Consider the following 26308-nt stretch of genomic DNA (forward strand, 5'->3'; position numbering starts at 1 on the left):
CCCAGGTCCCTGTGTGGCTCATGCCTCAAGGATACCCTACTTGATGAGGCGCGTGATACCAAGCACCTGCCCCTCTCAGGCGAAGCCTGGTTCAGCACAACAGTCAGGAATGCATTGTGCCCTTTTACATGGCACAGTTTGGCAGAAGAGAGAGAGGGATACATGTGGGAGATGCAAGGTTGGTTAAGACAATCTCACAATCTGGAGTTTAAAAATACACAGAAACAGCATGAATGAACAAAAATAACTGTTTTTACTGTAAGATGTTAATTGATGTGACAGATAACATAGACCAACAAATTAAACAGTTCTATAATTATAGGTCCAAGTAACACAATACAGTGCCCATGGCCATGAGTGAAACTAGGTGCACTAATTATAGCTTATAGGTCATTTAAAAGATACCACCGTTTATATGGCATCTCACGTGGTTATAAACATCACACAAAATTGAATAAAACATTTTGAAAGACATTGAAATTGAACCTTTAATCTTTGATAATTTGTATGGATTATCAAAGATGATCCAGCAGAACCCAACTATTTTGGAGTAGACATACTTTCCATTCAACAGGTTGTTTTCATTATCCTATAGGCCCATAATGTTGCCAGCAATGATTGCTGCAACTTTTCCCATTGAAATGGGCAACTTTTCATTATCTGTGGAATTTTGAATATGTAAAAAAGACCAACAACATTTTTATTGAAATTCTAACATTTCACAACTGTTGCACAACTGGACTGATGCCCTCTAACTAGAACTAGAGAGGAAACATGTATTGTAGAATTCACCCAGCTGACAGAGGTTTCCCGCCACAGAAGCCAGCTGCTCCTCTATTCAAAGACTAATCCTGTAGGCTGTGGTGTCCCAACTTTCCCACAGCACACTTTCAACAGAGCACAATGTAAGTGTGCTGTGCTCAATACCGCATTCGTCACGGTCCTCAATGAGGCATCTCATTCCCAAGGGGCCATATAGAAAAATATCACGTTGATACATTGTTGACCGATTGGTGATGAAGCGAACAGGAAAGAGTCGTTTGCAAAGGTTCGCATAAACTACCTGTATATAAATAGACTGTCGCTGTATAGCCCATTTCGAAAATATCCTTTCAATGACAACAGACATAGTATAATAATAATAATAATAATAGTTTTTGAAAAACGTATTATATAGACTAATGTCTAATTATATGCTATTTATTATCATACTATTGTTATGGTTCATATTATAATACAATATGAGTAAGAGTGGCTATAACAATCATAATTATAACTTGCGCATAAGAATAACAATCATAATTATAACTTGCACATAAAATAGCCAAATCAAACATTGTGTAAGGTTGAATGAATTCATCAAACTAAGTAATGTATAAAAATAAAAAAATGCGGGAAAAAGCATACAGAAGCAACGCCTCTTGATCCTGAATAATCTTCTGAAACCCATTTGCTTACTCAGGATTTATTTCCCGCCTTTTGGTTTGACCGTGAATGGAGCAACATCTTGGTGTGCAGTCGCAAGGAACACAGTCAAATATTTCAGAGCATTTACTCTATTGCACAGTCCACCTGTTCCCGTGGGACACGCTCATTGTCCCAAAGCAATAGCCAGTCAATTTAGCATGAAGTAATGGAACCCTCTTTCTTTGTACTGTCCGCGTTCCTGATTGGCCAGCAAGTGTGGGAAACCTGTCAAACTGAAACCCACACGGGTTTACAGTGTGAGGGGTGTATAAATACAGAAGCCCTGTAGAGGTGGTCAAACCACACTTCTGACATCCGCAACTATCTTTACTTAGAACAAACACCAACTGACCGACAGCAATGGCTCCTGTCAATATGTGCAACATTGTGAGGACCACGAAAGATAAAATCAAAGTAGGCTAAGTACAATTGACTACTGTCCTCTGTATTCATCATTTCAATTTGTTAACTTTTAATTTGAAGATGTCTTTTTAAACTGCGATTAACTAATCAGATTATTTATTTTATCTAGTTGAGAAAACCAGTGGTCGAGAAGATGCGCCGAGACCGCATCAACAGCAGCATCGAACAACTCAAGTCACTCCTCAAAACCGAACTTCAAGCACACCAACCCAACTCTAAACTGGAGAAGGCTGACATTCTCGAGACAGCTGTGTTTTACCTGAAAGACAACAGCACGCGCCCTGCTTCTTCATTCAACGCAGCGTCAACTGTCCAGAGCTACGCGGAGGGATTCACCCGGTGCCTGGAGGAGACGCTGCGTTTCCTCTCAGCGCACAACCAGCCGACTGACTCGCAACATAAACTTGTCGATCACTTCCATCGGGTACAGAAACTTGGTGACAGAGTTGTGCTGAGTCCAAACCGCGCGACTGTCCCTCACAACAGCAGAACTCCGAAATGTGTCACCGCAGGTGGAAGTGGGCCTTTGTGGAGACCCTGGTGATGCGCATAGCCTATTTTGAGACTTTCGATGTCAAAACCAGATAATATGTTGGTCTAGCTGCACGACCAAGTATGATCTCTTGTAGGAAATTATTCCCTTTACAATTTATCTTTTGTTCGTAAAAGTTTAAATTATTGTTATTATTCTGTTTAGAATGTAAATTCCATATCCTGTATTGTGCTATTGCGCATATATTTTTAACTTCACAATTGTGAAGTAAAATATTTTTACATATTGTAAAATATATTAAAAGTAATACCTTGGTGTATTTATGGGAAAAGAACTCAGCCATATGTTGCTGAATTGTAATGTGTCCTGAAACAAACTGTTATTGGAACATTGATTATCACATTGATATGGAAATATTCCCCAATAAATAAAAGGAAATTACAATTTATGGACGAATCTCTATTAATTAGGCTACTATTTCTATGTTTTTTTACACAACACTTATAGACACGGTAGGCCTACACCTCTATTTAAAATAAGGTGTCACTTAAAGGCCAGGAATGACTGAACTTTATGCATAAAAATACATAATTTCACATCATTCATGATGATACCAACAGGACTACACAATGATTTATACCAAAATATTTCAGCGAACAACTTAACCTAAACGAAGCCTACAAGACTACAGGTGGTCTCCATATTTCCCGACAAAAAAATATTGATGTACAGCCTTCCCACACACAGTAACGTTACTATTTATTTTGCTTCCCACCATAAAAACATCTTGCTCTAAATGTCCCATTGGGCAAAAACTGGTTGAATCAACGCTCTTTACAAGTAATTTCAACCACAAAAATGTATGTGAAGACAAAGTGGAAAACGAATTGGATGTGCAAAAGTCATCAATAAGGGCATTTCGTCTTTTTTTCTTCATTTATTAACCAAACTTTTAACCTAAACCCAATCACAAGGTGAAATATTTTGTGGATTTCAAGTTGAATTCATGTTAGTTGACAACTCAACCAAATGTATATCAAGGCTAGACTTTGAACTGACGTCTGTGCCCAGTGTAGTGTTTTCACTGTAGGAGCTTGATTTTGGGAGGGAGAATTAAGGCATGAAAGACTCGATTCTGTTGAGTAAACATGTTCAAACTGAATGGTCCAGCTGCTGTTACACAAAAGCTAGCACTGGCGCCTCCGGAAAACGCTAGCTAACCGGAGCTTCTCTCCCACACTCACACCATTCAAGAGCTGTCAATTAGAAGCGCCAACATTCTCAATCCAACACATTGCGTTTTATTGCTGGTATAAAGCTCTATGGTTAAAAAAAAGAAACCAGATTAAATCTTACATGTGAATATGGCATTAGCCTGAAATTTAGGCTACAACAATGCCATTAACAATTGAATATGACCAGTGAATGTACATCTATGTATTAAAGGGAACAATGGACATCATATAATACAAAGCTGATGGGGATTTATTTGAAGCATCCCACATGGAGCTCTCCCAATTGTGCTGCACAACAGACATAATGTTATTCCATAAATCTGCATAAAAAAGCATTCCACTGCAGTATGTATCACCATGAGATCAGCCCCTAGAATACTTGGCATAGCTTTGTATTGACACTATAAAGTACCCAGGACCTGTGCTAAATATTTTGACATGACAAAATGACAATTATTCTTCAGACTTCTTTCAATAGGAATAGTAACACGTCATTTGTATTCCCCCTACAGAAGGTTGAGAAATGTTCAACTAATGAGTTACAAATATGCCAGTGACCAGTTTGAATATTTAGTTTGTCTAGATATGTTTCTTTCAATTTCCCTTTAGTTAATGAGCACCACTGCCTATGCCTGCCTGCACATTGGCTCTGGTTGTCTGATTCCATTAGGATTCATAACAGTGGAAAAAGTTGTGATGAGAAAGTTGAGTATAAAAAGAGACAGCAGGTTCTTTGGGCCTATACATCCAGACATTTGGTGTCTGTCAGGTAGTGGAGGATGCTGAGGGTAGAACGGCTCATAATAATGACTGGATCGGAGCGAATGGAATGGCATTCCACTAATTCTGGTCCAGCCATTATCATGAGCCTCTCCTCCCCAATTAAGGAGCCACCACCTTCCTGTGCTGCCAGGCAGTGCTCTTTCCCGTGTCTACACTTACAGCACTAACTTCTAACAGTTTGAAGGATGGGAGTGTGCCAAAGGCATGGTAAGGATGTCTCCTCCCATCTGACTGATGTGACAGGAGTGTGGCACTATGAACACATCACAGTGTGAGGGATGAGGTAGAGATGCTAGCACACACTCAAACATCCTGACGGGAAGTAAAAACCTTGGCTTTGTACGTTGACACCTCAGTGTAGGACAGCATTCCCAGTTCATTCTGGGAATTCTTAACTCTTGTCAAATTGGCTAACCCTATCAGTCCCAAGACCCCAGCCAAAATTGGCTTTTCATTTATCTGCATGTAAAACCCTTATATTTAGCCTCACAATGAAGTGTTTGACCATTTTATTTTCAGAACAACCAGGGCTACAAACAGAACACAAAATAATTTAATAAATTAGTTGCATTCATGAGTTTTGACAAATGTCAAAAAAATTGTCCAACAAAGCAAAACCAGATAAAAATTAATTTAGATGAATGCTGTAAGTACAGAAATTGTTTGCTCAGTGGGAAATTAATATTGAACTGGTCAGTGACAACTGTGTGGAGTTTGGTGTTTGTGACAGAAACTATGTGAGCTTATTACAGTATTATAGACACTATGTCCTGGGATTTCTTATGATCTATGTAGAAGAGCCTGTTACCTTCTAACGACCCTTGTGTAGCTTGTGAGCATCAGAGGAAAACATGTCACATGTGTGTTTGTTGGAGTCCCAACATTTCATAGATCGCGTATATGAGTTTGTACCTCAAACCATTAGGACGCTACAGACATTTTTGTAAAAAGACCCGGCCACCTTTGGGATGCGCCCTAGTCTCACAAACACCGCCCTAGCTCAGCCTCAGTTAATCACACAGATTAATAGCTGGTATCGATGGACGCAGAAGAAATAGAGGAATCCAATGGTACAAGAAGTATGTAGCTCAACCTTACAATGTATAGAAGGGGTTAGAAACCGGAGAAACACCATCAGCTGTCACAATAACAACAGGGTATGGATTCAAGCAAGCCACATTCAGAAACAAAAATATGACATTAAACACAAAAGGCTAATATACTTTCTGAAATAATTTAATGACCATTATTACAAATTCAATAAAGGTCCATCTCTATTATTACCAATACAGGCACAATCGAAGACAAATCATTTCTATTAGCATTTAACAGAAAAATATTAAAACATTTTATTAAAATATATCCCCCTGAAATTGTTTTCAAAACAATAAAGATGGCATGAAATTCAGATTGAGACAAAGCAATCACATGAAGTTGAAGCAATTAGCACTTGCATACATTTTTTGCAAACGTTCAGTCAAATATTCCACAATTGGAAAAGAACAGTAAGTGTGCGGTTGCTGAGGTAAACATGATTAGATGGCAAAGTGGGGTTTAAGTAAAAAGGTAACAGCACCCTCATGCTCAACCGGGTCTCAGAGCATTTCGTAATATTCTTAACGGAAATCCAAGACACTCCATTTAGTATGTTACGTTTCATATGGTATGTATTAATTTGTGGATGTCCATCACCCATTTTGTATGATATGTTACGAATTTGAAAAACGTACAATATGTTATGTATTTGGAAAATATACAATATGTTATGAATTTTCAAAACGTATGATATGTTACAAATTCTAGCTAGGTGGCTAATGTTAGCTAGGATAGGGGTTAGCTAAAAAGGGTTAAGGGTTTGGTAGTTGAAAAGTAAAATGTGAAAGTTGTCCGTAATGAGATTCGAACTCGCAACCTTTGGGTTGCTAGACATTTACGTTATATGCCTGACCAACCACCCTACTTTTGTTTTTTTCTCACGTTACCATACCAAACATAAAATATCATACTAATTTGAGTGTCCCGGATTTACTTTTAGTATGTTATGTCTGGTCTATGAGACCAGGCTGTCATGCGTAGTCTCAATGTCTCTCTTTCTCTCCCCCCTCCCAGAGGACCATCCCTCAGGACTACCTGGCATGACGACTCCTGGCTGTCCCTGTCCCCAGTCTAACTGGTCGTGCTGCTGATCCAGTTTCTGCTGTTTGCATGCGGCAATGGAACCCTGACCTGTACACCGGACGTGCTACCTTGTCCAGGACCTGCTGTTTTCGACCCTCTCGTTTGAACATATTCAAGAACGATCTGGCCATGTACTATTATAAATCTCCACCCAGAACAGCCAAGAGTGGCCACCCCTCAGAGCCTGGTTCCTCTCTAGGTTTCTTCCTAGGCTCCTGCCTTTCTAGGGAGTTTTTCCTAGCTACTGTACTTTACATCTGCATTGCTTGCTCTTTGGGGTTTTAGGCTGGGTTTCTGTATAAGCACTTTGTGACATATGCTGAGGGCTTTATAAATAAACACATGGTCCTCCTACAGCCATAGCTCAAGTGTAACAAGTCAAGTACATCACCTTTCCTATCAGAGACAGTCAGGAGGATGAGTATTAGTGTGACAATACAGCAAATCAATCAGAACACAGCGAGGAACTGAGTTTAGGTTAAGGACTGTTAGTAAGGACTTTCTTAGCACCAAAAAAGGAAGATAACCATTCTTTGCTCTTTTTGCCATCACAAACACTTAAAATTATAAACATTTTGATACTTGAACTTTAGCTGTCATGAAATATTCATGGTCGAAACTCAGTGTTATTGTTTTTGTCAAAGGATGTTAAGGTGATAGACGGTCAGTTAATTTTTATAATACAGTCAGTTTTGTATGAATAAAAAAAACATCTTCCTCTCATAAAGTATTTGATGCTTAACAACTCTTTGAATACTTTCCTTAGGACAGAACAGGCGGAGACAACCTAACAGTGAGTAGTCTACATCTCAGGACCAGTCTGTACTGAGATGGTAAAAAAGCACAAAGCAGCCATTTGATTAAAAACAGATGATTGATTATTACGTCTGTGGAATCCATGGTAGACCACACAGTTTTACTATGTCTGTGGATCCATGGGACGTTTTCATATTGTCATTCTTCTGTACAGCTAGCAGGCAACTTGGCTGGGTCAGCTGCAGCTCCTGCTGATCTCATGAAGTGCCAGAGGGGCACTGGTGCTCCCACTTTCAATTTAGAACAGCTTATAATTACCTTCGTACTTGTGTATAGATTCAGTGCATACTTATAAGGGCAAAAATGGACAAAACTTGGATGAATAAGGAGAGTATTTTTCTCTTCATTTCATTGTCCGTCTTGACTGGAGAAAACGCCTACAGATTCCTCTACAGAACTAGGATTGGATGAAGGAGGCCTAGGTAGGTGAGGAAGGGGTAGAGTACTGTCTTTTTAACCCATATAGGGGTACTTCCATTCTCGGAGCAGGACGTGGGTGGCCTTGACCACCAGTGGGGACGTCCATCGCAGTACGTAGTGAGGACCACCAGGTTTGTCATTAGTACCTTTGCAGACAAAAGTTCATGTTTTAGGTATTATTGATATCAATAAAGATGATGTACCCATTTGACAGAAGTTTCCATGTCAGACATAGAGAGCTAACCAGGAGTAATGAGAAGTCCTGATTTATAGAACTGTTGGCAGTCACATGGATATCAATGAGCTGTGGATTGGTGTGTGGGCTGTGGATTGGTACCTGAAGCTCTGGCGCCACCAAATGGTTGCTGGGCGACAATAGAGCCAGTGGACTTGTCGTTCACATAGTAATTTCCTGCAGCGTTCCGCAAGGCTTTGGCTGCCTCATTCACAACATTCCTGGAACAAAAACATTACTAAAGGGTTAGGAAGCAACATCTATTATCAATAAGCTGATCAATGTTGGCTTTGCATTCATAATAGTTGTATATAAAACTGTATTATGTTCTTTATTTCATCAATACTGACACTGTAGCAAACCAGCTGAAGTAACCGAACGTACTTATCGAGAGCAAAGACCGCTCCTGTCAGGGCATATGGTGATGTGTTGTCTATCAGGTGCAGAACTTCCAGGTAGTCGTTCTCAGGGTAAACATAGACAGACAGAACTGGCCCAAAGATTTCCTACAGGAGTTAACCCAGAACCGAGTTATAACAGAGTTGTTATAAAGTTCCATATTAACTGAGCAATCACGATGCAAGGAAGCAAGGAGGACTGGCCCCCCATTTGTGAAGCAGAGTGCACTGTAAACCCCAATGTGCTGTCATTACTAAAAACTTTGGAGGAAACCGGTTGCACTTAATATATTTGAGTACAGTTACCTATAGTGATTTTGTAGTCATTACTCATACCGAAAGAGTCACTGTGACCCTGTAGGGGGTCCAGAACTGAGTTGTATCAGCTTGAAACAACTCCAATATAATTTCCCAGTGTGCCTTGCCTTTGAGTGAATTGTAGTGTTACCACCCATGACACTATTTGTTGTTGATAGTTGAATTCGTTCATTTTCTTTCCTGTGGCTTTCACCAAGTGAGTTCCTAGGCAAATATTATCATTATAAATAACTCTTTATGACAATACATATCTCATAAGGCCTAATTTTGAGGCCTAGCTTTACTCTAACGCAGTGGCCTAAAACTCATGGTTTACAAGCCACATCAGGCCTGAAAGTGTGGTGCAAAATTCCAGTAATTTCCCCTTTATTCACAGATTTAAAAAAAAATCATCCTGGTTGAAGGATATCCAGGAGTCTTCCAAACCGGATTTCTGGGAAACCTGGGAAATGTACCAGAATTTTGCAACCCTAACCGCAAATAACATTATGTTGGCATCCAAGGTGATGTGTAATTCCTATTGGAATCCAGACAGAGTTAGGATATCCAACAGTTGAAATGTTTATTCACCCGCATCCTGCATTCATAGTGACTGCCAGGGTTAGAAACAGTTTGAGGAGACTACATAAACCATTTAATCTGGAACAACTATTTCAGTAAGAAAGAAATCTAACTAAATGATTTGATTTGTTTAGTTATTTATCTTTGTGTAGCATAAGATTAATCAATCACTCAATGTACATGCAAAAACACAGATATAAAAATAAAACCAACCTACAGTAGAGCATGCTGGGAAAAAGTTAATTGTAGACCTCCACAAGTCTGGTTCATCCTTGGGAGCAATTTCCAAATGCCTGAAGGTACCACGTTCATCTGTAAAAACAATATTACGCAAGTATAAACACCATGGGACCACGCATCCGTCATACCGCTCAGGAAGGAGACGTGTTCTGTCTCCTAGAGATGAACGTACTTTGTTGCGAAAAGTGCAAATGAATCCCAAAACAACAGCAAAGGACCCTGTGAAGATGCTGGAGGAAACAGGTACAAAAGTATCTATATCCACAGTAAAACGAGTCCTATATCGATATAACCTGAAAGGCCGTTCAGCAAGGAAGAAGCCACTGCTCCAAAACCGTCATAAAAAAGCCAGACTACGGTTTGCAACTACACATGGGGACAAAGATCGTACTTTTTGGAGAAATGTCTTCTTGTCTGATGAAATAAAAATAGAACTGTTTGGCCATAATGACCATTGTTATGTTTGGAGGAAAAAGGGGGAGGCTTGGAAGCCGAAGAACACCATCCCAACCATGAAGCACGGGGGTGGCGGCATCATGTTGTGGGGGTGCTTTGCTGCAGGAGGGACTAGTGCACTTCACAAAATAGATGGCATCATGAGGAAGGGAAATTATGTGGATATATTGAAGCAACATCAGTCAGGAAGTTAATAACCTCTACAGAGTACCTAACCCGGATCCGGGAGCACCCCCCCCCCCCCACACACTGATTAGCATCGCTAGCATAGCGTCACAATTAAATAGTAGCATCTAAATATCATTAAATCACAAGTCCAAGACACCCAATGAAAGACACAGATCTTGTGAATAAAACCACCATTTCAGATTTTTTAAATGTTTTACAGGGAAGACAAAATATGTAAATCTATTAGCTAAACACGTTAGCAAAAGACACCATTTTCTTACTCCAACAGTTTCTTACTCCATCAGGTGCTATCACCAATTCGGCTAAACTAAGATATTGATAGCCACAAACCAACAAACAAATTTATAAGATGACAGTCTGATAACATATTTATGGTATAGCATAGTTTTTTTTTTTTAAATGTGCATTTTTCAGGTATAAATCACAGTTCTACATTGCAGCTGCAATCTGATATAGTGCTGATGCAGCTAGAACAATTACAGAGACCAACGTTATATAACTAATTACTTGTCTTAAAACATTTCAGAAAAAATACACAGCGTACAGACATTGAAAGCCCAACATCTGGTGAATCCAAACAATATTTCAGATTTTTTAAATGTTTTATAGCGAAAACAAAATGTATCGCTAATTAGCATAACCAGGCCAGCCAAAACCAGCTGGACGCGCGCGACCAGTTCACATGCACGACAGATATATGAAATAACATCGTAAATTGGGTCTTACTATTGCTGGTCTTTCATCAGAATGTTGATCAAGGTGTCCTTAGTCCTGATGAGTCGTTCAATCCATTCACAATGGCAACCTCCCCTCTTCATTCAGCCTGGGTACTGGTCGACTGGCACGGTCAATTCCCAAAGTTAAAAAACTCAAAGAACGGAACACGGCAAAACTCCCGAAAAAATTCTAATAATCTGATTAAACTATATTGAAAAAACATACATTACGGTGATATGGTCACATGTAGCAAACAAACTTCGACACGGAGATAGTTTTCATCCATAACGTCAGCATAACAAAAGACAATGCCACCTCTGAAAACGCGCATCTCAGAAACCGGAAGTTGTCGGTCACGCTAAAGAAATAAGTCTTATTTCACGTCAGTACAAGATAAACAAAAAATTTCTCCTCTGACGTCTTCCAAACACCCATAGGAAGAAGTAGGAAGTGTCATTCGGGTCATAGGTGGCGTGACCATATATAGGCAGAGCTTTGAAGCGAGCATACACATCTTGCAATCTTTTTCAGGCTCAGGGAAAGTGCTGTGAAATGACCTGTGTTTGACTCAGAGACTCAATTGGAACGGTTTTAGAAACCATAGATTGTTTTCTATCCAATGCTATATGGTTATATGCATATAGTAACAGCAATAATTGAATAAGAGGCAGTTTAGTCTGTAGAGGCAATTATGCTAATGCGAAATAGCACCCCCTGTATTCTCAAGAAGTTAATTAAAAAACATTTTTTTGATTTGATAACTCATTTAGTTTTGAGTGAGTAACACAAACATTTGAATTAATAATGACTTTTTATTGACTTTGAGTTCAACTTACTAGACGTTTTTGAGTTAAAAATGCCTTGGGGTTTACAGTGTGTGAAGCATGGCTTTAGTTAAACAAACATGGTGTCCATTCCATATATCCCTGTATATATGTTTATGTGAGTAAACCAAGCACTTGGCCCTGAGCCTGATCGCAGGCATCAGATAAAACTGAAAAAAGAATCCTGCTTCTTTTCTTCATAAAACAACCATATCTAACCGGCTAGAATAAAGTCAGTTACAGCAATTCAGACCCAACTGATTGTCTCTCATGTGATTATGACATGTATGCATGTCTGGTATAACTCTTGCAGATTGGTTTAAAGAAGTGAGAACATACATGGTTAAAACTGGAATCACAGTATGAAGTTCCATAGACTAATAACAGTGGTGAGTAAAGAGGTGATCTATAACTACCTCACTACTTATCAAGAATATCGAGACTTACCTCGGCCATGATGGCTTCTTGTGGGTCTGTGCTCTCAATGATGGTGGGCTCCACAAAGTAACCCTTCTTGTCATCACAGTGGCCCCCAGCAATAATGTTCAACTTAGGGGAAGACTTGGCATGGTCCAACCACTTCTTAATACGAGCAAAGGACTGAGACAAAAATAAATAATATATAAAGAGTCACTAAAGGTAAAATAATCTTGAAAATAAAATAACTCTTGATCAGAAGTAATATAGCTGCTTCTGATCAAGCATCCAGAGTGGCAAATCTCACAGTACTGTACCTTGTCATCAATCACAGCAGAGAAGAATGTACTCCAGTCGTCCACAGGCTGGACAGGGGAATCATGGAGACCGTTACAACAACCTGACATCAAATTATCAACTACAGTATAAACTTCAACACTTTCAAATATCTCCTATTGGAGCACACGTCAACTGGCTGTAACTATTCCCACCAAAATAACCATAGTGCCAAAGTGACTGATGAAACAGTCCTAGAAGCTAAGGTCAGTTGTACACTCACGTCTCCCACTTTGAGCTGCTTGTGGATGTCCAGGAGCCCCTGTTTGATCTGGGGCCACAGAGAGTCTGGTACATACATCCTGGAGCAGGCCGAGCACTTCTGCCCTCCATACTCAAACGCTGAGCGGATGGTCCCAGTCACAACACTCTGCACATCTGCTGACTTGTGCACAAAATGGAAGTTCTTACCGCCACATTCTGAAAGGTTTAGCAGAGGAGGATGTCGGTGAGGCAGTTTTCAAAAACTGATATACACTCCCCTCCGTATTTATTTGGACAGTGAAGTTAAAATTAGCAAATGTGGCTCTATTCTCCAGCTTTTTGGATTTGAGATCAAATGTTTTGAATGAGACAAGAGTACTGAATGTCACCTTTTATTTGAAGGTATTTTCAAACGTACAGTATCTGTCCTACCATTAAAAATTGAAAGCACTTCATGTATCTAGTCCCCACATTTGAATAAGATTTTTTTTCCATAAATACTTTGACAAATTCACTTATAGTGTATTAAAATACTCAAAAGTTCTGTATTTGTTCCCATATTTCACAGCACGCCATGACTACATCAAGCTTGTGACTATAAACTTGTTGGATGCATTTGCAATTTGTTTTGGTTGTTTTTCTAATTATGTTTTGTCCAATAGGAACTGAATGGTGAATAACGTAGTATCATTTTGGAGTAATTTATTGTAAATAAAAATTTAAAATTATTATGAATGAATAGTGAATAATGATGAGTGAGAAAATTACAGAGGAACAAAGATCATAACACTCCCCCCCCCAAAAGAAATGCTAACCTCTCATGATTCATGACTATCCACGGTAGCATCCACATTAATGTAGAAGTGTTCAGAAACATATTATATTATTATTTACAATAAAAGTGACTCCAAAATGACAATATATTATTCACCATTTAGATCCTATTGGCAAAACATAATCTTAAACACAACCAAAACAAACTGCAAATGCATCCAACAAGTTTGTAGAGTCACAAGCTTGATGTAGTCATTGCGTGCTAGTAATATTTGACAAAACTTTTGACAACTTTAATACACTATAAGTGAATTTGTAAAAATACTAATGGAAAAAAAAACTTCAAATGGGGGGACTAGATACATAAAGTGATTTCATTTAAAAACGGTAAAACAGATATGTATGAAAATACCCTCAAATAAAATGTGACATTCTGTATTGTCGCCTAATGAAACATTTGATCTCAAATCCAAAATACTGCAGTATAGAGCCAAATGTACAAATTTGAGCTTCACTGTCCAAATAGATTTGGAGGGGAGTGTAGATATAAGATGAGTATGAAGTCAATATTCTCATGTTTAATGTTCAATATGTTTAATAACTTGACAGTGTGGTGGTGTACAGCATATATCTCTATGGTTTACAGGCTATTGGTCCAACCCACCTCCTGCCACCCGAGGAAAATTCTTGTAGACATCCAGGTTCTGGGCCACCTGTTTCCACAGGTGCTTGAAGGTACTGAAACAGAAATGGGATGTTAAGAGACTCCAGGGTTGTTAACTTCTATTTAAGTTATTAAAAACAGTGTGGTACAGATTTGGTATTATGTACCAAAAGTGGCAATCAGTTTTACGTATGCTTTAACATGTAGAGATAAACACATACGGGACACTGCCAGTGAAGTTGATGCCAGCAAGGTGTTCAGAGGAGGTGATGGTGTCTCCAAATACTGGTCCATCAGCCGGCACAAACTGGATGATGTTGGGGGGCAACCCTGAATCCCGGAGGACATTGTAGACAGCGTAGCTAGCTGACATGGCTGTGTCACTAGGCTTCCACAGAACTACATTACCCTGAAAAACACAGGCAAACAAAGAAAGTCCAGTTCAGACTTTAACCAACAACACACATCAGGATCTAAATGTGAAATGTATTAGAACTATAAGGACAATTGGGTATTGTTGTTTGTAGGGGAACACTTACCATGAGAGCAGGTGTACCTGCCAGGTTTCCACCAATTGCAGTGAAGTTAAATGGGGCAACAGCAGCTATGAAACCCTGTAGTTAAAGGGGAAATAAAGGTGTTGACAACAACAGCTCCTGGAAAATATGAGTTCTAGAAAATCCATCCTAACATATCCCCAAGTATACAGGCTTTTATCTGTGACTATTATCAAGTTTAGATGATGCTAGGACCAGAGAGTGCTCACCTCCAGCCCACGGTAGAGCATGGTGTTGGTGCTACCATCACTGTCCAGGGGCTGCTGGCTCTCCAGTTCAACAGCGTGCTTCGCATTGAACCGGAAGAAGTCTATTAGCTCTGCAGCTGCATCAATCTCTGCCTGCACCACTGTTTTACCCTAGAAAATAAATCAGGAAAAAATGTGCTCATTCATCCACCCTCCTCTCCCCTGTAACCTTTATTTAACTATTCCCCAGGTCATTGCTGTAAATGAGAATGTTCCCAGTCAACAACAAAAAAAGAGCGCTTAGGGGATGAATATCCACTTGATATTCAGCCATACAATTATAAGATTATTAAAACAACATGTAGACTAAATATAGTATTTCACGGTACCTGGCCTATCATGGTTTTGGCCAGAATCTCAGCTCTCTTAGGTCCACTGATGATGTCAGCAGCCTTAAAGAGGACCTGGGCTCGGTCCTGGATGGGTTTCAGGTCCCATTCTCTCCTCGCCGCCACAGAGGCCAAGATAGCCTTGTTGAGCAGCTCCTGTATCAATCATACCGAGGCAACACCATCCAGTCAGGTTATGTAAATCTTGGTGAATGTCTGATGAATAAAAACAGAAGAATTGTAATCTTAGTTTACCTTGTCAGCATAGCAAAACTTGGCCAGTTTGTGAGAGTGGTTGAAGGGCTATCAAAAAGAAAATAAAGAATTACCATGATTAATAGGTAATAATACCTTCAGGAAATAACATTTAAAGACAGTGTGGTATTGGTCGAAATTTACATTTGACTAATTTAGCAGACGCCTTATCCAGAGCGACTTACATTAGTGAGTGCATACATTTTCATACTGGTCCCCCATGGGAATGAAACCCACAAACCTGGCATTGCAAGCGCCATGCACTACCAAATGAGCTACATGGGACTAGACTCCACAGGCAGGCCCCCAGCACAGGTAGGATGTTGGTTTATGATGGATGTTATAGAAAACTAATAACACAGCTGATAACACAACGTTATTACAGTCATTTCCAGTTTTACTTGACAGGCCTTGAAAGTATCCATTTGGATTAGGCAGTATGCTGTGTATCTGAGCAGCAGTGTGAGGGTAAACATGAGAGCTTCAGTCTCCGGGCTCCCATATTTGCAGGCAGCATGGAGCAATAGTTTGCTCAGATTAGGGACATGCTGTTGACTCCACTCACCGATAGCTGGTATCTGATGTCTTTGGTCCACACATGTTCATCTCCAACCACACAGGGAATCTCCTCTGTCTTCCCCTTCAGGTCATCCAGGGCCTATCACACACACAACATTATTGAGTCTCATCTTTTATAGAGATGACCTTGTAGGTCATGAAGGGCATATGGAATGGTGCATGCGGTGGTTATTTGCTTGAGAGTGTGTGCTGTGTAGGATTGTGTGTGTGCGCGCACCTTCTGCAGCTCGGCCCTCTCTAGACTGCCCTCGTTGAATCCCAGGATGGGCTCATTCTTCACCTCAACAGCTGCATAGGGGAAGGTCCTGAACCTGCACAGAGAGACACACATTAGGATAGACCGATGCACACTAAGTGAAGACGGACATATATGCGGCAGCAGACATCCCCAACATACATTATATGTATATGTATCCTTCCCACATCTACACAGATGCTTCTCTGTCAATGGGTGACCTGGTGTACAACAACACGACCTTCATACTGTTTATTGATCTTCCTCACCCAACAGAAAAGTCAATAGACCTCTATAGAGATTCAAAATATGGCTATAATGTTTTACCAAGGGTAACTGCATAAATAAACATTCCTTCAGCTGGCTTGCCCATACAGGTTCCTTCTGTCCATTCTTGCATAACACCAGTTGCCAGTGCTACTTCAGGTTTAGCCCAAGTCCACTGTTATAGAGATAGATAGAGGACTCATCATGGATATAACTATTTTAGCATGAACATTGCCATGGACATCGCCATGGAGGGCTTCCACCATTTTTAAGTAGTCAACTGGGTGGAGTTTCCTATGGGTGGGGTTTCCTATGGGTGTGCAGCAATCAGCCAATGAAGAAGGAAATTGACCCCTTTAAAATAGATATAGCCTCAATGGCGCTGCCCATGGTGTCACAGACGCTATAATAGAACAGATAAAAAGAGGAGTTCCCGTTCCAGCTCTATGTGCCCAGGGTATATCATTCACGTTCTGATTAATCAGAAACACAAAATCATAAATAACTTATTTAAACCTATTTAGCTTGCCCTTGACATTGAAAGGGTCTGGTGGCTGGCAGGGAAAATCATTACATAACACCCAGTTAAATAAAGGTTAAATAAGATAAAAAAACATTTAGCATTGCAGCAGCTTATTTTTTGTTGTTGTTCTACTTGGACAGTTCTAATTATAGTGTGGCAAAACACGTTAGGTAGAGCAACAATCATAAGTCAAACATTGACTATCAGCTATCAGTAATGGAAATTACATTAGCTTGGTTACGAAAAGTCAAAGCTAAGGGGAGTTAGTCTCGTGTATGTTCATGTGAAAATACGTACCCCCTCCAAGACTGATAGAATGCTGATCTCACACGCAGCATGTTCCAATGGAAAATATGTAGAGAGAAAAGGGACAATCTAATAAAAACACACCCTTATAAGACTACTTCAGGCAACCGATACAATGTATCAAAACCGATTAGAAACATTGAAGCTGTTTGATATCTTGAGAATGTAGCCTACTGGTTGCACGTATAGCGAGTTCAGAGGATTCGGCCCGTACCAATATTCCATAGGGAGGCCACATTCATTATATTACTACACTTGCGTCTAAATTGTCACAGTAATTTACAGTATTTTATCTAAACAGAAATTACATAATTTAATCTTAATATTTACACTGTGAAACTGTTTTGAAATTGTACTTGTTAATATTTCAAAGAAAGAAGTATTGCTAAACACACCTCACATTTTCATAATGAAACTTACTGGAGGCTAAGAGGGCGAGTCTGTGAGTGGCCACTCAGCGCTAAGAAGACATCTCCAGCCAATCACAGTAGAGGGCTGTCATTTCTGAATAGAGAAATTATATTTTCGACAGAGCAAATGTTTCTCTTTGAAGTAATATCCCGCTTATCTTTTGCACAATTACTGATTTCCCCATGTAACCTAGATGACTTTCATTGTGACGAATGTAACTGTCAGGGAATCACTTTTCTATCTGCACTGAACAAAAATATAAACGCAACAGATAAGTGTTGGTTCCATGTTTCATGAGCTGAAACAAAGGATTCCAGAAATGTTCCAACCGGCCTCACAACTGCAGACCAGGTGTATAGCGTCGTGTGGGCGAGTGGTGTGCTGATGTCAACGTTGTGAACAGAGAGCCCCATGGTGGCGGTGGGGTTATGGTAAAGTCAGGCAAAAGCTACTGATAACTAACACAACTGCATTTTATCGATGGCAATTTGAATGCACAGAGATACGGTGACGAGTTCCTGAGGCCCATTGTCGTGCTATTCATCCGCCACAATCATCTCATGTTTCAGCAAGATAATGCACGGCCCAATATCGCAAGGATCTGTAGACAATTTCTGGAACTTGAAAATTTCCCAGTTCTTCCATGGCCCCCACTCACCAGACATGTCACCCTTTGAGCATGCGTTGGATGCTTTGGATTGACGTGTACAACAGCGTGTTCCAGTTCCCGCCAATAACCAGCAACTTCGCACAACCACTGAAGCGGAGTGGGACAACATTCCACAGGCCACAATCAACAGCCTCTGATCAACTACATGCAGAGGAGCTGCGTCGCGCTGCATGAGGCAAACCAGCAATAGGCTGGTTTTCTTATCCACGCCCCTACCTTTTTTAAAACGGTATCTGTGACCAACAGATGCATATCTGTATTCCCAGTCGTGAAATCCATAGATTAGGGCCTAATTAATTTGTTTAAATTTACTGATTTCCTTATATGAACTGTAACTCAGCAAAGTCTTTGAAACTACTCCATGTTGCGTTTATATATATATTTTCAGTATATCTAGTGCCTAAAAAAAATATTCATACCCCTTGAATTATTCCACATTTTGTTGTGTTACAGCCTGAATTCTAAATGGATTAAATAGATTTTTCTCACCCATTTACACACAATACCTTATAATGACAAAGTGAAAACATGCTTTTACAACTGACATAAGTATTCACACCCCTGAGTAAATACTTTGTAGAGGCACCTTTAGCAGGGATTACAGATGTGAGTCTTTCTGGGTATGTCTCTAAGAGCTTTCCACACATGGATTGTGCAACATTTGCCCCTTATTCTTTTCAAAAGTGTTCAAAACTCTGTCAAATTGGTTGTTGATCATTGCTACACAACCATTTTCATGTCTTGGCATAGATTTTCAAGTAGATTTAAAGCAAAACTTTAACCCAGCCACTCAGGAACATTCACTGTCTTCTTGGTAAGCAACTCCAATGTAGATTTGGCCTTGTGTTTTAGGCTATTGTCCTGCTGAAAGGTGAATTCATCTCTCAGTGTCTGGTGGAAAGCACACTGAACCATGTTTTCCTCTAGGATTTTGCCTGTGCTTGGCTCCATTCCATGTCTTCTAAAAAACTCCCCAGTTTTTACAAGTATACCCATAACATGAGGCAGCCACCACTATGCTTGACATTTTGGTGAGTGGTACTCAGTAATGTGTTGTATTGGATTTGCCCCAAACACAACACTTTGTATTCAGGACAAAAAGTGAATTGCTTTGCCACATTTTTTGCAGTTTTACTTTAGTGCCTTGTTGCAACAGGAGGCATGTTTTGGAATATTTTGTACAGACTTCCTTATTTTCACTCTGTCAATTAAGTTACTATTGTGGAGTAACTACAATGGTGTTGATCCATCCTCAGTTTTCTCCTATCACAGCCATTAAACTCTGTAACTGTTTTAATTGGCCTCATGGTGAAATCCCTGAGCATTTTCCTTCCTCTCCGCAACTGAGTTAGGAAGGACGCCTGTATCTTTGTAGTTACAGGGTGTATTGATACACCGTCCAAAATGTAATTAATAACTTCACCATGCTCAAAGGGATATTCAATGCCTGTTTGTTTTTTCTCCTGAAATTATTTAGGCTTGCCATATCAAAGGGGTTGAATATTTGTTGACTCAGGATATTTCAGCTTTTCAAATGTAATTATTTTGTAAACATTTATAAAAACACAATTCCACTTTGACATGATGGGGTATTGTGTGTAGGCCAGTGACAAAAAAACTAAATGTAATACATTTTAAATTCAGGCTGTAACACAACAAAATGTGGAAAATGTCAGGGGGTGTGAACAGTTTCTGAAGGCATGGTACAGTATGTCTTTCTATCTATCAATCTATCTGTCTATCAGATTATTTAGACATCATTGTTATTAGGCGATATGAATCCATCTTCAACTTGTTACTTAAGCACAGGATAATGTAGAGTAGACTGTATGAGGTGGGTACAATTACATACAGATCAAACATTTTGTAATATGTATAATTAAACATGATACATCTCTAGAGGACAACACAGACTCAAGCTGAAGGCAATCCACCATTTTATTTCACTTTCCCCCAACACCAATTACAGTGCACATTCATTATTTTCAAACAACAGTATACCCCGAATCCCCATGAATGCAATGTTTTACTAATAGTTTACATACAAATAACATCATATTTTACAATGCACAGAGGTATGCATTGAAAAAATAAAGATGCTGGGAAATAAATCATTTGAATTAAAAACAGCAGGCGTCATCATTATGTAATGTGTATGAAAATACAATGAGGTCAATGGTCATCGAAGACAGTACTTTCCTCCATGGCCACCTTGACTGGGGATGGTGACCTACCTCTGCCTCTCTAGAACACAGGGAATACCACCCACTACAGACAAACGCTGAACGTTAGGGTGACAAAGCAATGGAAGATACACAATACATACAAAAGTATGTGAACACCCCTTCAAATTTGTAGAATGGCCTTACTGAGGAGCTCAGTGACTTTCAACGTAGCACCGTCATAGGATGCCACCTTTCCAACAAGTCAGTTCGTAAAATTTCTGCCCTGCTAGAGCTGCCCCGTCAACTGTAAGTGCTACTATTGTGAAGTGGAAACGTCTAGGAGCAACAATGGCTCAGCCACGAAGTGGGAAGTCACACAAGGTCACAGAACGGGACCGCCGAGTGCTGAAGCGTGTAAAGATTGCCTGTCCTTGGACTCAACACTCACTACCAAGTTCCAAACTGCCTCTGGAAGCAACGTCATAAGAACTGTTCGTCGGGAGCTTCATGAAATGGGTTTCCATGGCCGAGCAGCCGCACACAAGCCTAAGATCACCATGCGCAATGCCAAGCGTCGGTTGGAGTGGTGTAAAGCTCGCCGCTATTGGACTCTGGAGCAGTGGAAACACGTTCTCTGGAGTAATGAATCACACTTCACCATCTAGCAGTCCGACAGACTAATCTGAGTTTGGCGGATGCCAGGAGAATGCTACCTGCCCGAATGCATAGGGACAACTGTAAAGTTTGGTGGAGGAGGAACAATGGTTTGGGCTAGGCCCCTTAGTTCCAGTGAAGGGAAATCTTAATGCTATAGCATACAATGACATTCTAGATGATTCTGTGCTTCCAACTTTGTGGCAACAGTTTGGAGAAGGCCCTTTTCTGTTTCAGCATGATAATGCCCCCGTGCACAAAGCGAGGTCCGTACAGAAATGGTTTGTCGAACTCAGTGTGGAAGAACTTGACTGACCTGCAGAGCCCTGACCTCAACCCCATTGAACACCTTTGGGATGAATTGGAACACCGACTGCGAGTCAGGCCTAATCGCCCAACATCGATGCCCAACCTCACTAATTCTCTTGTGACTGAAGGGAAGCATGTCCCCGCAGCAATATTCCAACATCTAGTGGAAAGCTTTCCATGAAGAGTGAAGGCTGTTATAGCAGCAAATGGGGGACCAACTCTATATTAATGCCCATGATTTTGGAATGAAATGTTCGACGAGCAGGTGTCCACATACTTTTGGTCATACAGTGTACATTTCAGTAATGGCTAATGTAACACTTTAGACCCTAGCACTACATTGATAAAACCAACCATATAAAACACCTATGAAACAATTAAACCCAACAATTTCAAATTCCCATATAGGCTCAATAAGCCAAACTTACGTCCTGCAAGGGTACATAATGTAGTAGTTCAACTATACATGTACAATTTTTGTTTGCTTAGACAATAAAGAACAATGTGCCATGTACACATCAGGTTTCTGTGTTCTGACCCATATCCTGAGATATACACCAGTTCTGATTGTAAGGTTGGGACTGTTGGTCTACTCAGAAGACTGCTCCTAAATATTGACCATACATTCAGCAAAGAAGGTGTCTACAATCTGTTCAATTGAAAATATGCAACAATATTACAGTCATCATGGGACATGAGAACTAAAGGCATTTGGAGATTTTGTTATGTCAGTGCTCATCACACAAACAGCCACATAGGACTACTGTACAACGTACAAGGTGTTTCCCAGCCTATACTGTATGGTGCAACAAAGGACAAAAAAAGCATGGCTTACTGCTGCACTCGTCAGGCTGATTTTAAATCTAACACAAATTATTTTTTATACTTAGCTGGGAATAAGGCCTCTCCCTAAATGTTATCTGTCTTTATAGTGTGTATGAGTTTTGACATTTTACCATGGTTTAGGACATGATATACAATAGACTGGTTGGGCCAGAATCTTTGTGTCAGATGAAATTATGAAATAGTTAAGTTTCCATACCATTTTTACCATCCATGATTGTTAAACAAGAAGATAATATTTCATTTATTCCTCAACACTCACCATTCAATCTGTAAATGCAAATTCATGGGCCCATGTAAAGTTACAGGAACATAATGTATCTTTTGATTTAAGAAATTATAGGGAATTGCAACACTATTGTACTACAACTATGTGCCTCTAGTTCAATGTAAAATAATTCAAAGAAACAACCAAATGCAATAGCCCTTCGTCTTTCATAAAACAATGCAATGACAAATGTCATTATTTTTCTATTTTTACATCTTAAAACCCTCATCATACAAATAGCACGTTTGTCCTTGATTCTGTAAACTAACAACATTCCATAAACCAATTGAAAAATAACTTCCAGAAAACCTCTCCCAATCCCCATGCATTGATCAATTGTGTTAATTGATTAATTTAATTCAAATCATTAGACAGGATGTAATACAACAAAATTCATTATACATAGAGCAATATGAACAGAAAGGCATCTGGGGTATACGATCACATGCCAACAGCCCTCTTAACCAAGTAGAAACAATTATAAACCCAATCAAGGGTGCATGACAATTAGACAACGGAATATGATAGGAACAGTGCACCCTGCTGGACAGACGGGTGGGAGTTGTTATGAAAGGCCATCTGATTTTAGTATCCAAGATTGGCAAAAGAAAATCCTAAATACCTAATTTTTCAGTGTATAATCTAGGGAATGTATCATCAACCAATGTTCATGGTATTGCCTGTTTACGTGATTGTTCTATGTATATATCATTTCATTACCCTCTCTCTGAGAGAACAAACAGGTGACCAATAACTTTCAAAAGCTCTTTGGACCACAGGAAGTTGGTGGCACCTCAATTGGAGAGAACGGGCTCGTGGTAATGGCTGAAGCTGAATAGGTGGATTAGTATCAAATACATCAAACACATGGTTTCCATGTGTTTGTTGCCATTCCATTCGCTGCGTTCCATCCATTATTATGAGGCATCCTCCCCTCAGCAGCTTCCACTGCTTTGGACTTACCAAAGAGTAGGCCAAGGGACCATCAATAACTTAGTTCTACCAATTAGATACATTTAAGGGAAAATAACTCAAGTTAGCTGAAGCTTACTATGATAGTAATAAGCATAAGGCAATACAAATCAAAAACAGCACGTTGCTGGCACCTTGTTCCATATTGTTTTGGATAACCGTTCAAATGTTTACGGCCTCTAAATTAACATGGATAGGGGGAGAAGGTATGCCTTTGACAAAGGAAACAAGGGAGTTTTCCTTTTTTGAGATAATTCTGCACCTCCCGTTGCTCTTCTACTTTGGAGAACACACAGGAGCACACCTGCCCAGCTTAAAAAGGCAAATCATTTTTAAAAAAATTTCCCGTTATTTTACCAGGTAAGTTGACTGAGAACACGTTCTCATTTGCAGCAACGACCTGGGGAATAGTTACAGGGGAGAGGAGGGGGAGGAATGAGCCAATTGTAAACTGGGGATTATTAGGTGACCATGATGGTTTTGAGGGCCAGATTGGGAATTTAGCCAGGACACCGGGGTTAACACCCCTACTCTTACGATAAGTGCCATGGGATCTTTAATGACCTCAGAGAGTCAGGACACCCGTTTAACGTCCCATCCGAAAGACAGCACCCTACACTGGGCAGTGTCCCCAATCACTGCCCTGGGGCATTGGGATTTTATTTTTTTATTTTATTTTTTAGACCAGAGGAAAGAGTGCCTCCTACTGGCCCTCCAACACCACTTCCAGCAGCATCTGGTCTCCCATCCAGGGACTGACCAGGACCAACCCTGCTTAGCTTCAGAAGTAAGCCAGCAGTGGTACGCAGGGTGGTATGCTGCTGGCTTAAATGAGGGAATGAGGGAAAAGAGGGGTAATGAAGGTCAAAGGTTATCCTGAAATAAGGCTAGCTAAATTGCATAGAATGTGAATAATGCATTATTGCAGCAAAGGGCTTTGCTCCGTTCCCCAGTCAACACTGGTAACCGTGGAGAGTCCAGTCGAACTGATTTTTTTAGCTTTGACTCTTTGGTGAGAACATTTCAATCCCCATTTGAACATTTGCATGTACAGTATATGTGAATAATCAATCTGCATCTATGGGGAACATGCAAGTACAAAATAATGTGACTGCTCTTGATCTGTGATTTTTTTGTGTGATTATATAAAATAAAAAAAGGAAAGATATTCTCACTGGTGAATAATGTTGTGCATGTTGTTCCCTGTTCACCAAATAGACTGTTCAGCCTCAGGCCAATATAATGACAATCGTGACAGTGGAACTGTTTAGACTATGCTAATAGTGAGCCAGAATGACTGGTTTGATCATGTTGATTGTTTTTATGGATGTTCCTGTGCAGCACTGTGGAAGAGAGCCCAGCTCAGACAGTATATTGTATGTGCCACCTCTGCCTTAAAACACTTGTGGAGCAAATGAACCCCGCCCCCCTCCATTCCTGTGAGAACAGAGACAATAAGCACCAGTTCCGGGCCTGGGACAGTGGTCCAGATCCATAGGACCATTAGGACCATCAGGACCACCAGTAACCCTTGGCTAAAGATGCCAAGCAGGGCAGAACACTGGGGTCAGCCCCCAAGCAAAGTGGAGCTCTGTGAGCAGCTGTCAGTGAACAGGGGAGGAAGGGGGTGGAGCCAGGCTATCAACTGATTGGCACCTCAGCCTGTCCATCCTTGTCCAGTAGTTTGTCCTGGATGTCGTCAGTGTTCCCTGAGTCGCTGCTAGCCACCGAACTGACGGAGGGAGAGTTCCTGCCCCCTTTGATCATCCTCCTGCACGTCTCCATCTGCACGTCCAGACCACGCTTCATGCTACACATCTCCATGTACTCATGCAGGTGTCTGTTCATGTCACTCTTCGCTGTGGCTAGCTCCATCTGAGAGGGAGAGAGAGAGGGGCAGGGGGAGATGGAGGGAGGGAGAGAGTTAGAGTGAGGGAGAGGGTGAGAAAGATAGATGGACAGAGAGATGAGAGAAGAGGAGGAGAAAGGTGAAAGTGAGCCAGAGAAAAAAAAGTAGGAAAGAGAAGAGAGAGAGACATCAGTGATGTTGATCAGGGACAGGTGGCAGCCCTGCCAGGGACTGAATCACTCTGGCCGAAATCGTCAACCGAGTCACAAATCAAAACCAAACAGAGAGAGGGACAAAACAACCAACAAATCAAAGGCAGTCGCCCTCCTCTGTACTTTCACTTGACAGGTGTTTCTATTAGATACAATGAGAGGAAAAATTTCCCAGGGACAATCTCTAAGAGGTAGATAAATCTCAGGGGATTTCATTCTCCCTCTATTTTTGTTACTGTAAGCCCCTACCTCTTTCTGTCACATTGTCTCTCTCATACACACATATACACACACAGGCTCGTAGGCAGGCAGACACGCATGCACACACCCACAAACACTGCCTGTTCACCTCAATCGCGCCAATGGTCTCCTGGTACTCCTGCTCTCTGGTCTTGAATAGTGATTCTGTCTCATCTATGAGGCTGCCCAGGCTTCCATCCTGAGAGACCTGGGAGGAAGCAAAGAAGATTAACTAATACATTCTGTTAGGATGTTGAATTTCTCAACT

The 26308-nt window shown here is 40.4% G+C and overlaps 3 protein-coding genes across 3 annotated transcripts in view; 1 reads left to right on the top strand and 2 right to left on the bottom strand.

Moving 5' to 3' along the window:
- Positions 1-1746: 1746 nt before the first annotated feature.
- On the top strand, positions 1747-2831 carry LOC129815179 (transcription factor HES-5-like). Its single transcript, XM_055868672.1, has 2 exons — positions 1747-1881; positions 2000-2831. The coding sequence occupies exons 1-2, from the start codon at positions 1828-1830 to the stop codon at positions 2432-2434; spliced, it is 489 nt and encodes a 162-aa protein (XP_055724647.1). The 5' UTR covers positions 1747-1827; the 3' UTR covers positions 2435-2831.
- Positions 2832-5621: 2790 nt separating this feature from the next.
- LOC129815181 (delta-1-pyrroline-5-carboxylate dehydrogenase, mitochondrial-like) lies at positions 5622-17666 on the bottom strand. Its single transcript, XM_055868675.1, has 15 exons — positions 17439-17666; positions 16334-16427; positions 16103-16195; positions 15538-15585; positions 15283-15438; positions 14915-15064; positions 14688-14762; positions 14370-14557; positions 14149-14222; positions 12730-12926; positions 12488-12535; positions 12201-12353; positions 8435-8556; positions 8153-8271; positions 5622-7961 (listed from the first exon to the last, which is right to left on the bottom strand). The coding sequence occupies exons 1-15, from the start codon at positions 17477-17479 to the stop codon at positions 7849-7851; spliced, it is 1671 nt and encodes a 556-aa protein (XP_055724650.1). The 5' UTR covers positions 17480-17666; the 3' UTR covers positions 5622-7848.
- Positions 17667-20448: 2782 nt separating this feature from the next.
- LOC129815182 (intermediate filament family orphan 2-like) overlaps positions 20449-26308 on the bottom strand; it is a 76446-nt gene continuing 70586 nt past the window's right edge. The window contains exons 7-8 of the mRNA XM_055868676.1: positions 26150-26248; positions 20449-25614 (exon numbers count right to left, since the gene is read on the bottom strand). Of these exons, the coding sequence (XP_055724651.1) occupies positions 25381-25614; positions 26150-26248 (333 nt within the window). The 3' untranslated portion in view covers positions 20449-25380. The remainder of the gene's footprint in view (positions 25615-26149; positions 26249-26308) is intronic.

The sequence above is a fragment of the Salvelinus fontinalis genome, chromosome 18 (assembly GCF_029448725.1).
Source record: "Salvelinus fontinalis isolate EN_2023a chromosome 18, ASM2944872v1, whole genome shotgun sequence".
Taxonomy (NCBI): Eukaryota; Metazoa; Chordata; class Actinopteri; order Salmoniformes; family Salmonidae; genus Salvelinus; species Salvelinus fontinalis.

Bases quoted from the DNA above. Each gene is read 5' to 3' on its own strand.
- LOC129815179 (XM_055868672.1), top strand. From the start codon at position 1,828: ATGGCTCCTGTCAATATGTGCAACATTGTGAGGACCACGAAAGATAAA. The intron at 1,882-1,999 runs GTAGGCTAAGTA...TATTTTATCTAG, and splicing joins CCACGAAAGATAAAATCAAA to TTGAGAAAACCAGTGGTCGA.
- LOC129815181 (XM_055868675.1), bottom strand. From the start codon at position 17,479: ATGCTGCGTGTGAGATCAGCATTCTATCAGTCTTGGAGGGG. The intron at 14,223-14,369 runs GTATGTGTTTAT...TTTCTGTTTCAG, and splicing joins AACTTCACTGGCAGTGTCCC to TACCTTCAAGCACCTGTGGA. The intron at 12,927-14,148 runs GTGGGTTGGACC...TAAACCTTTCAG, and splicing joins TTTTCCTCGGGTGGCAGGAG to AATGTGGCGGTAAGAACTTC.